Source organism: Cervus elaphus, chromosome 7 (assembly GCF_910594005.1).
Source record: "Cervus elaphus chromosome 7, mCerEla1.1, whole genome shotgun sequence".
Lineage (NCBI taxonomy): Eukaryota > Metazoa > Chordata > Mammalia > Artiodactyla > Cervidae > Cervus > Cervus elaphus.
The window spans coordinates 31,789,305-31,800,095 of NC_057821.1; the positions used below are offsets into that span (position 1 = coordinate 31,789,305).

Here is a 10,791-nt window from a genome sequence, read left to right on the forward strand (position 1 = left end):
TGGAACTCAGAGAGGGTCATGGAGGCTGGAGTCTTACCTTCAAGAAATGGGGGACAAAAAGGCCTCCCTCTATGCCCAGGATCCCTCTGCTCCACATAATATCTGCAAAGACCTCCCTTTGTTTTGAAGCTTTTGTAAGGTGTTTTTTTGTTTTTTGTTTTTTTTTTTTTCTTTCCTTTTTTGGCTTCCTCAGATTTCTCTGGTGTTCTGACATGAGCTGAAGCTTGCTTTCATTTTGTTTTTAGAGATCTTCTACTAGGTCTTTTCCGAGGGTTCCAGTTTCCAGTCTTTTCTTCAGGGTTTGTCCCAGCTAGAAAAAGAGAAACAGAGAGTCCAGAAAAAACATAACCAGTAGGAAAATATACATTTATTTCTAGAAATTGGCTTATGTGATTGTGGTGACTGACAAGTCTGAAATCTGTATTGCTGGATGGCAGTCTAGAAAAATCACAGTCAGCAGCTGATGCTATAGTCTTGAGACAGAGTTTCTTCTTCCTTAGGAAAACCTCCATTTTGCTCTTAAGTCTTTCAACTTGTTAGATAACAGCCATGCACATTACTGAGGATAATCTCTTTTACTTATTATAGTCAACTAATTGTAGATGTTAACCACATGTATAAAATATCTTCACAGCAACATGTACAGTACAGTTCATTCGTTCAGTTGTGTCCAATTCTTTGCAATCCCATGGACTGCAGCATGCCAGGCTTCCCTTCCCAACTCTCACACCCATACATGATGTACATTAATGTTTAATTAAATAACTGCAACATGTACATTAGTGTTTAATTGAATAACTGGGCTCTGTAGACTAGCCAAGTTGACATGTAAAATCAATCATCCCTGTGGTGAATCTCCTCTTCCCTGGGTCACAGTGCACTATTCTTCCAGTTCTCTCTGAAGTATTTGGGAAATAATAGCACTATTTCCACTCTCAGGAGTCTATGACACAGAGATCTACACCTTCTCCAATTGCAGTTGTGTGGAACAGAGCCAATGTCAGGGGCCTGTCCATGGTCTTTGCAGATCATATCCAGATTTCTGAAAATGATTGCTCTTAGTCTCTTTTTCTCCCAAGATTTGTCTCTGGCTTGTTAAAAAACTCCTTTGACTTCTCAGAATTTCTGTGCAAATTTTGAACACCTGCCAGTCAAAGGAAAAACCCAAACCAAATATTACTAGCTCTGATGTCTTTCTAAATGTCCACTCCAGCTTGAACAAAGTCATGTTAGGTGTGACTGTGCTGTTTATGATTATCTTGGCTCCAAGAACATTAATATTGTCAGGGAATGTTTAACGGGAGGATTCCTACGTGCTGTCTCTCATGAGTCCTTTGTCCCTCTTCAAGCGGAACAGCACGCTGCTCCCAGGGACTGAGGTCATTGTGTGAGGCAAGCATGAGTCTCCTTTAGTAAACATTCTCCTTAGGACAAAACAGCTTAGTCTCCTTCCCCTTTCTTGAGATAGGGATTGTCTTCTGACCTTGTGACTAACTTTAGCCCATGTTTCCTTGGTAACGTTTGCTGTACATTTGGTTTTCTGATCTCTATCATTCCCGAAAGAAGTTTCTTGTACTGCAGCCTATATATACTCATAGAAAAATCATTAAAGCACCTTTGCTCCATCAGAGCTTGGGTCCCCGGGTCTTTTTTGTCTCTCTCTCTCTCTCTCTCCTTTTCTGGCTGACTCTCTGGAGCGTGGAGACCCGTCGTGCTCACTTTTCTGCTCCGGCTTCTAAGACCCCCTCGAGAGGGCGCCTGGTGCCTTCGTGAGCGATGCAAGTCCTGTGTCAAGGACTTTATTGGTCCTCTGCGTAAACCAAGGGACATCGGCCTCTTTCTCTCTTTCACTTTCTTATCGTCGACTCCGTACCTCCAGATTCCGGTCCATTAAGGGACCCCAACAAATATAACGATGGTTAATCTTATATTATTAAAGAAATCGGTGCTTACTTATTTCATGGAGTCAATCAGACTGTGCGTCAAGTTCATAGACTCAATCGTTTTATGAAAAAGAAACCTAGCAGAGTCAGGGCTTTTTAACCTCTCCCTCACATCCTATTTGCAGGCAGAGATTAATGCCAATGGCTGGTTTAGAGTGAGACAGAGATATCCTTCAATATTGATACAGTTTAAAAATACCAACATGTTAATTTCAGGGTTTTCAGAATGGTCAGGGATTTCAAGCAAGCAGCCGATTATAATTACAGGTTTCCTTTGGGAAGTTACTTTCACAGCTATGGCAACAATTTATAAAACTCTTGCCAGTTCCATTAAAGTCCTTTGTCTAAGGACATATCTATTTCACAGAATAGAATGAATTCGGAACAGTTACAAATACACAAGCACCTATGAAAATATAGTACTTCTTGTGGATGCTCTCAATTTAACAGTTTTATCAAGTAGATCCTTTGGATAAGTTATGGAACAAGAAAGCTTCTCTTCCTCTAGCTGCAGAGGAGAGGAGATTGTTCCTTTACCTCTTTCCAAGACTAGGTTTTAATAATGAAATCTTGAATTTTTTAAAGATACGACTTAGTCAAGCAAGAAGCAGGCAGGTGGGAGCCAATTTTAGGGAAAGAAATGGGGTAAGGAAGAACGCGAATTTTAATTAAAATCCATGAAATAAAGAACACAGGGCGTTCTTTCTGCAGGGACCAGTTCTTGGTGCAGAAAGTGTTCTGGTGCAAATGTGTTACAGGACTCAGAGGGGTGTTCTCCTGTAAATGTGGCTAATTTCCTTTCCTCCAGGGGCCCCAGGTCATACTTCACCCAAGAAAGCCTGAGCTGCTGAACTCTTGCCCTTCCTGGCAATTTCCGGAGACTCCTCTGGCGCCGCCCGGGGCTTCAGGCTCGCTCCCGAGATTCCCTCACCTCACTCCTGCACGGAGGGTCTCAGTTTTCCTTTGGCCGCGCGGTTTTTTAGGTCTTTGGGGCAGAAGCAGGGGTTCATCTTTAGGGTTGGGGAGATCATCTGGGGAGCTCACCCGAGCGTCAATACAAGGAAATACATACACAGGGGAGGGGAAAAAAAGCTAAGATCATTCCTTTTCTATGTTGATTTGGAAGCTGGCAAGCGTGTTGGCTCCGTGGCTTAGCTGGTTAAAGCGCCTGTCTAGTAAACAGGAGATCCTGGGTTCGAATCCCAGCGGGGCCTTTTGTGGTTTTCCTGCCCCCAAAAAAGGATACAGGGAGATCGTAAACTCAATCAACTTTAAGGTGTACATTTTCCCTATGGTGTTTTACGAAAGTGCTTTATGTGGCTCTGAGAGTGGGGACTGTTTTACTGTTTACAAAAAAAGAAAAAGAGGACACCAAGATAAATTTGTTTTTCTTTCAGAATAATTTCTACCTTTCTTACATTTTCATGTAATTTTTTTTTCAGCAAGTACCAAAGGAGCCAGGGAAAGCAGAAGGCAAAGGAACCAGATTTAAACTACAAGCGGCATAATAATCTCTAGTCATTCTATTCTTTTCCCTGGTGAAATCCTAAATGGATGCACTTTCATAATCTACAGGCAATATTTTTAATCAGGATCAACCTCTGGAATGATCCATAAATGTGTTGCTGAGAAGGCTTATTGTTGTTCAGTCGGTAAGTAGTGTCTGACTCGACTCGAGTCCGTGGGCTGTAGCCCACCAGGCTTTTTGTCTTTCACTATCTCAAATGTGCTCAAATTCATGTCCATTGGGTTGGTGATGCTATGTAACCATCTCATCCTCTGCTGCCCCCTCCATTTGCCTTCAATCTTTCCCAGCATCAGTTGGCTCTTGGCATCAGGTGGCCAAAGTGTTGGAGCTTCAGCTTCAGCAGCAGTACTTACAATGAATATTCATGGTTGATTTCCTTTAGGACTGACTGGTTTGATCTCTTTGCTGTCCAAGGGACTCTCAAGAGTCTTCTCCAGCACCACCATTCGAAAGAATAAATTCTTTTGCGTTCAGCCTTCTTCATGGTCCAACTCTCAAATCTGTACTTGATTACTGGAAAAAATACAGCTTTGACCATATAAACCATTGTCAGTGAAGTGATGTCTCTGCTTCTTAATACACTATCTAGGTTTGTCACAGCCTTCCTTCCAAGGAGCAAGTGTCTTTTAATTTCATGACTGCAGTCACCATCTGCAGTGATTTTGGAGACCAAGAAAAGAAAATCTGTCACTGCTTCCACTTTCCCCCCCTTCTATTTGCCATGAAGTGATGAGACCAGATGCCATGATCTTATTTTTCTTGAACCTTAGAGAATGCTGCAGCATCTCAATGCATACCAACCACTGAAATCCAACCATATAACATGAGTTGTAAATGACTATTTTAAAAGGTGGTCTTGTGCTCAGAGTTTTTTTGGAAAGGAAAATCAAAGAGGAAAATACTTGTCACAGTGATTTCAGAAAGAAGTTATCAGGAGAAGCATCCTTTTGATTGTATACCCACAGGGTGGATATCCCACTAGAACAGACTGACCTGAAGCTGTTAGCATCCAGGCTGACTTGAAGAAGCAGTCCAGGAGGGTCTAGGGTGCCTTCTTCCAAACTCTATAAGAGAGAGGAAGGAAATATGAGAAGTGGAAAAGAAGTCTAGAGTCTTGCTCATAATTTGGCCCCTTTACATAGAAACTCAAGATCAGGGAAACGAAGTTCATTGTAACTGTTACCCACTTGCTCATCTCCCAAGACCAACCCTTCAACTGACAACAGTTGAAGGGTTGTCAACAGTTGAAATATGATCTTCTGTTCTATCTGCAGAAACAAAATGTCCCAACACTTTGAAGAATAGTTCAGAAAACAATTCCACTTTTATGGAGACTTCCTCCACTCACTCTGCAGCTTATTTCCCCACTTTTCCTTATAGACATTGCAGAGCAATGGAAGTGTCAATGAAAATTCAATAATCAACTTAAGAAGAAAAAAAAGGGAATTTTATTTGAGCTAAACCGAGGATTATAACCAGGAGACAGGTCCTCAGAAAACTCTGACAACTGTTCTACTTGTTAGAAGTTGAACAGTCATATGCATTTTTGAGACAAAGGATAGTACATCAACATGACATGCTGATATTTTATGTGAAGTTCACCAAGGTTATACCTAGTCCATAGAAGCACATACAAAACAAGCATACAGTTACCATACTCCCTACAAAACTGGTAAAGAATGCTATTCTTTTTTTTTTTGATGTCTGATCTTATTTATTTGTTACTCTTAGAACATCTCATTTTTGACTGGACTCAGACTTAGAAGTAGAAGCTCTTAGAGAGGACAGCCTCCGTCTCTTGGCAATCTGTTCCTGCCGTTTTTCTTTGGCCTCCTTCATTCTCTTGGCCAAAAGTTTAGCATATTCTGCAGCCTCTTCTTTGTTTTTCTTAGTACGCTGTTTCTTCAGAGCAATACGCCGGCGTTTGTGTTGCAGAACTCGTGGAGTCACGAGACGCTGAATCTTGGGTGCTTTAGTCCTAGGTTTCTTACCTTCTTTGTTTAGGGGCTTTCGCACAACATACTGGCGGACGTCATCTTCTTTAGAGAGATTGAAAAGTTTGCGGATTCTGCTAGCTCTTTTGGGACCCAGGCGACAAGGCACTGTAGTATCAGTGAGTCCAGGAATATCCTTCTCCCCTTTTTTCACAATGACCAAGTTGAGAACACTCAGATTGGCATCCACAATGCAACCCCGTACAGATTTGCGCTTTCTCTCTCCAGTCCTCCTTGGTCTGTAACAGGAATGCCCCTTACTCAGTAGCAGGCGAACTCGGCCATGGGTCAAGACACCCTGCTTCATGGGGAAACCCTGCTTATCGTTCCCGCCACTGATTCGGACCACATAACCCTTCCATTCTTCACCCAGAGCGTCAGCAGCAACTTCTGTGGCCATACGCTTCTCGTAGAAGGTACGAAGTTTTCGTTCATCGTCCACTTCAATGAGCTTCTGGCAGCCAGTGGCCGGGAAAGAGATGTTCAGCTTCATTCTGAAGTGGCCGACAGCCTCCGAGGCGCCACGAAAAAGAGCGCTATTCTTTTAAGAAAAGGAAAGAGGGAAAAAGAAAGAGTGAAAAAATGATCTTTATGGTGGAGCAGTCACTTCCATCTTTGAGGTACTGTGGTTAATGTGCACACTGCACATTAAGGAGGGAGGAGGGCCAAACAAACACACAAGGAGAATTTTATGTTTAATTTTTCTGCCCTACTTTAATATACAAATTTTATTTCATCAAGAGACAGACCCTCTTTTTCACATGCTTCTATATTCTGCACAACAAAGCCTTTTTCCCAGGCCCAGATCACAGACCTCAAATGGTAAGGCCAGCTGGGTCATGGTAGAGATGTCAACACTAGATCACTCCTTAATTCTGTTACCAAATCTGCCTTAACCTTCACCCTTCTGCTTCATCAGGCTCCAGGAATAACTTTATGAGGATGCTTCCAGCCAAGTGGCCCTCAATAGATTGCCTGATATGTACCATTGAGATAGTGTTACTGGCTACGGAAGCTATGGAATATTCCAGGTGAAGAATTTAGCCATCTCTTCTAAAGTCTAAAAATCTTCCTAACTCTCCATGTATCCATCGTGAAAGCGATTTATGTATACAAGTGGAAATGGTTTACAATTAAATACTTGTTTATCTACCCAGTGCTTATCATGTGGCAGGCACCATGCTAATCTCACTTCGGTCATGAGTTCTGTCCTAAGGAGGTTGATGGAAGAATGAATCAAACAGTTCAATGGCAATTACAGTATAGTGAGATATATCCCCATTGAAGTGGAGGGTACAGTAGACCACACTTTGATACTCAGCTCAGACTGAGTGGAGATGGGAGGTGGGGAAAGACTTCCTGGAAGGAGTGATAGCCAGACTGAGCACGGAGGAGATGTAGGCGAGATCCAGACAAGAAAGTGGGCTGGAGATGAAAGGTTGTTGTTGAGCCGTGAAAGATGTGGGGATTCTTGGCCTCCAGAGGAGAGGAATTCAATCCAGGGCCAATGATGAGGCTTGATTGCTCAGAGCTTTTGTCTAATAAAGTTTTATTAAAGTATAAAAGAGATAGAGAAAGCTTCTGAAATAGACATCAGAAGGGGGCAGAAAGAGTGCCCCTTTGCTAGTCTATAGCCGCATGTTTTATGTCTGTTAGGAAGCTATTGATCAGATAAGAGAGACACCTCAGGGCTGAGTTTCACCGGGCCCCTCTCCCACAATATGCATTTTTGAGATAGGATGGCACGAGGTGTGTCCTCCCCCAGCCATAAAACAATTGATATGAATACTGGTTTGTTAAGCTATTATCAGCCCAAGGTTTGAGAAAAGAAAAAAAAGTTAGTCTTAGGTGGAATCATTTTAAAGAAAGGCAAATTCCATAGCAAACGCATAGTTTCATTAACATAGCTTAAGAAAAACATTTCCATAAGAAAAACGCTTTCGTTAACTCAAGGTTTGAGAAAAGTTAAGTTCAGGTGGAACCAGTGTCGTCGTGGCAACACAGAATTTTAAGAGAAAAAAAAAAATCTGACACTTGCAGGCCACTTCCTCCTTTTGGAGATGCCTGGCCTTCCTGCCTGTTACCTTCTCAAAGAGAGAAGTAGAAGAGGTGCTCCAGGCAAAGGGGACAGTGTGTGGTGAGGAAGAGGATGCTCAGTTTGGGTAAGTGGAAGCAGTAAGAGAATAGTGTGTGCAGATCTTGAAATTCTTCTTTGTCTGGAGATGACCGTAGGCATCCTCAGTATTTATGGCATCATGAAAACCACAGGTGGACTTGATTTGACAGCTGATACAGCTCAGATATTTCATACTTTCTTTTTAAAAGATCATACGTTACCAAAGCAGTATGAGTGGAACTTGAATTAAAAGTTATGGATTGAGTGGGGCCTCTAGCTGGGCTGCTGAGGTTCTCTATGGGGTCGGATCCTTCCGACCCAAGGATCAAACCCTGGTCTCCCGCAGTAATTGAAAGTAATTGTTCTAGATATGATCTAGGTGTATGCACAACATAGTCTAAAAAACTGTGGCCAAAAGGGACAAAGTAAAAATAGAATGAGATATATGACACAGCGGCATTTATGTAAATTAAAAATGTATCTAGTGAAACCAAAAATGTGTTCTACAAAAACACACAGCAAGAAAGAAAAGGATGATCTTTCCAATGATTTCTTAAGGGGGAGTGGGAGATGAGAATTAAAAAATTGAAGAAAGGCAATTAAAAAGGAATCTATAAATAAATAAAATGAAAGAATGGCCCTGTAGACATCAGTGAAAGGAGTAACTTTTATTCAACTCCTTGAATGTAAAGGAGAGAGGGACAGACAGCTAGAGACAGGGAAAGGAGATTAAAATGATTAGATCTTAACTTGTGTTCTGGGTACAAAGTGCTTTCATTTTAGAACTTGGCTAATTTCTTTTCTTTAATATTTAAAATTTTTATTTTGGATAATTTATTTAGGAAAAAAGGAAAAACAGATTAGTCCACAGGGGAAACGTGGGGGAAGGCTGGTGATACACAACAACCTTGTGACCGATTCAAAAACGTAGGCAATGTCAGGAGTGGGATTCGAACCCACGCCTCCAGGGGAGACTGCGACCTGAACGCAGCGCCTTAGACCGCTCGGCCATCCTGACTTGCTCTGCTTAAGCTCCCCTCAAACTTCATTTCAATGTCTACATGAACGATAGTCTTTTTTTTTTTTTTCCTTTTTCTGAGGATGCGGAAATTTTTCAATTAAAAAAGGCAACCACCGGTTTACGTACGGCCCCGACGCCGACCCCGAGTGGAAACACGGAGTCAAGTGCCGGGTTGCGGGGGCCGCCGGGCAGTGTCTTCTGAATGAACGCGGATTCGATTCCAGGCTGCAGCCGGCGGAGCGGCGCTGGGCTGGGTACCCAAGAGTAAGGGAAATTTCTCTCCACTCTCGACAGAATTCTTGTTTATATAATGGCATCCATATTACTGAAATTGCCTTACTTAAACTGACCTGCTCCTGGGAAGGCTTACGCTATTGAGTTTGGTGCTTGCTGGGGCCCAGCCCTCGGGTGCTCATTAACTCCTCCCTCCTTTCCTTTCAGTCCACTAGACCCTCCAGACCCATGTAAGGGGGTCCCAGTGTCTTGCTTCTTGATCTGAATTTTCTAGCTGTACCCTGAGGATTTGTGGACTTTTCTGAATGGATGTTATGCTGCTGCTCTCAAAAAGGAGGCATCAAACTAAAACCAGTTCTGCCTTTCTCTTTCTACAAGTTTGTCAATCTTCCCTTAATTCGTAAGGTTTTCGTACATCTGTGTTTATGTCCAGCAAAGCTTGAACCTCAAAGACTTTCCAACTAGTTTGAAACACTCCTCAAAAAGTATTTAGTTTAAGTCTTTTGAATTAAACAATACAGATTCTTTTTATTTTTTAAAGGAGAGGATGAACCCAAATATTGGTATCGGTTATATTTGAGTGAGATTTGGGATCATTTTTACTTTTTAAAATTAACTTTCACAGGTATTCAAGGAAAAAGACTATTTCCATTTTAAATTTTAAAGTGGCATTTTAGAGTGGCAAGAGTAAAGGCACGTATAGTTGAGAGTCGACTCGGAGTTTTCCAGAGGGCAATTTGAGGAGACCTGAATGTTGTTTGGAGGCAGAAGGAGCAGATGAATAGGGATATGCAGAGAGATGGCACGGAAGAGCTGTTGTTGATTAGTGATGATAGGAGTTGCACAGTTATTTTTCTCTTAATGTGAATATCTGAATCTCTTTTAAAGAGAGGCAGACCCTTTCAAACATGTGATGACCAGAGTTGGTTTTGGTGTGTGAAATGAAGTCCTGTTACTATTATTTCAGGAGCATTTGCATTTTTAAGGCTGGTCTTTAGCTGTGGGGTGAAAGGTTTTAGTTTCTGGTTTAAAAAGAAAGTTAGGCCTTGGAAATACTACAGTTAATTATTTGCAGTGGTGGAAGAGGCCTTTCTGGACCTTCTGAAACCACAGCATCACTGATTCTGCTTCAGGTCATTAAGACAGTCTTTGACGAAGCATCAGCAAGGCCACCTTTCTTCTCTTTCGGAAGATTTGAAAATAAAGCCAGAACTACCAAGACTGTTAATTTCCTCCCCCAGGCACTGGTATCTGGTGCCAGATGGAAAGGAAACTGCAAGGCTTATCACATAAGTTCAGAATCTACTGCCAGTTCAGTACTGTGTTTGGTAACCATTTTCCTTGAAGACCATGAGGAAATAAGAAGGTGAGGGCAGTTGCAGAACTAATTGAAACCTCTGACTATTTCTCTTTCTACTCTCAGAGAGGGGTTCGTGTGGGAGCCCCATTTATTTAGGGTGAGATTTTATATATACATTTCAGGATACGCATTGTACATTAAACTGGCAAAACAACTACTTAAGATTCTCATGTATTTTTTAAAGAAGTTTGGACTTTTTAAGCATAAATGAATACTTTGAAAGCAGAGGTAAATGGTGGTCTTCTCTCAGGAGTCCAATGTAGGGTAGGGTGAATACAGCTTGAGGAAGGGGCAAGGAAAGGAGGATCACCCAAGTTTGTTTGTTTTTCCAGTTATGAGTCATCACCAAATATTTCCTCCAGAGGCTAAGGGTGGGTAGCCGCTGGCACTGTGGCCTTTTTGTAAGTAGCTGGCCCTTCCTGGGACAGGAGGCCCTGTGCTGCCTGCCCTAGTGAGCCTACTGCCATCAGGTCTGGGGGTGGGTCTTGGATAAACAGAACCACAGTGCTTTGACCCACTGCATTTCCACACAGGTTTCTTCTCTCTGTTTTGTGTCAGTTCCATTTGTTGGATAAAGAAAGGGAGGTGCAGAAGC

General features: G+C 42.1%; 1 protein-coding gene and 2 non-coding genes across 3 annotated transcripts; 1 reads left to right on the forward strand and 2 right to left on the reverse strand.

Annotated features, from left to right (window-relative positions):
- The first annotated feature begins 3,083 nt into the window (after positions 1-3,083).
- Positions 3,084-3,157, forward strand: TRNAT-AGU. The gene has a single exon. It is a non-coding gene; the product is annotated as a tRNA-Thr (tRNA).
- Positions 3,158-5,159: 2,002 nt separating this feature from the next.
- Positions 5,160-6,003, reverse strand: LOC122697440 (40S ribosomal protein S6-like). Its single transcript, XM_043908267.1, has one exon. It carries the CDS (start codon positions 5,956-5,958, stop codon positions 5,209-5,211), a length of 750 nt encoding a protein of 249 aa, XP_043764202.1. The 5' UTR covers positions 5,959-6,003; the 3' UTR covers positions 5,160-5,208.
- A 2,513-nt stretch (positions 6,004-8,516) lies between these two features.
- TRNAL-CAG lies at positions 8,517-8,599 on the reverse strand. The gene has a single exon. It is a non-coding gene; the product is annotated as a tRNA-Leu (tRNA).
- Between the last annotated feature and the right edge of the window lie 2,192 nt (positions 8,600-10,791).

Bases quoted from the DNA above. Each gene is read 5' to 3' on its own strand.
- LOC122697440 (XM_043908267.1), bottom strand. From the start codon at position 5,958: ATGAAGCTGAACATCTCTTTCCCGGCCACTGGCTGCCAGAAGCTCATT.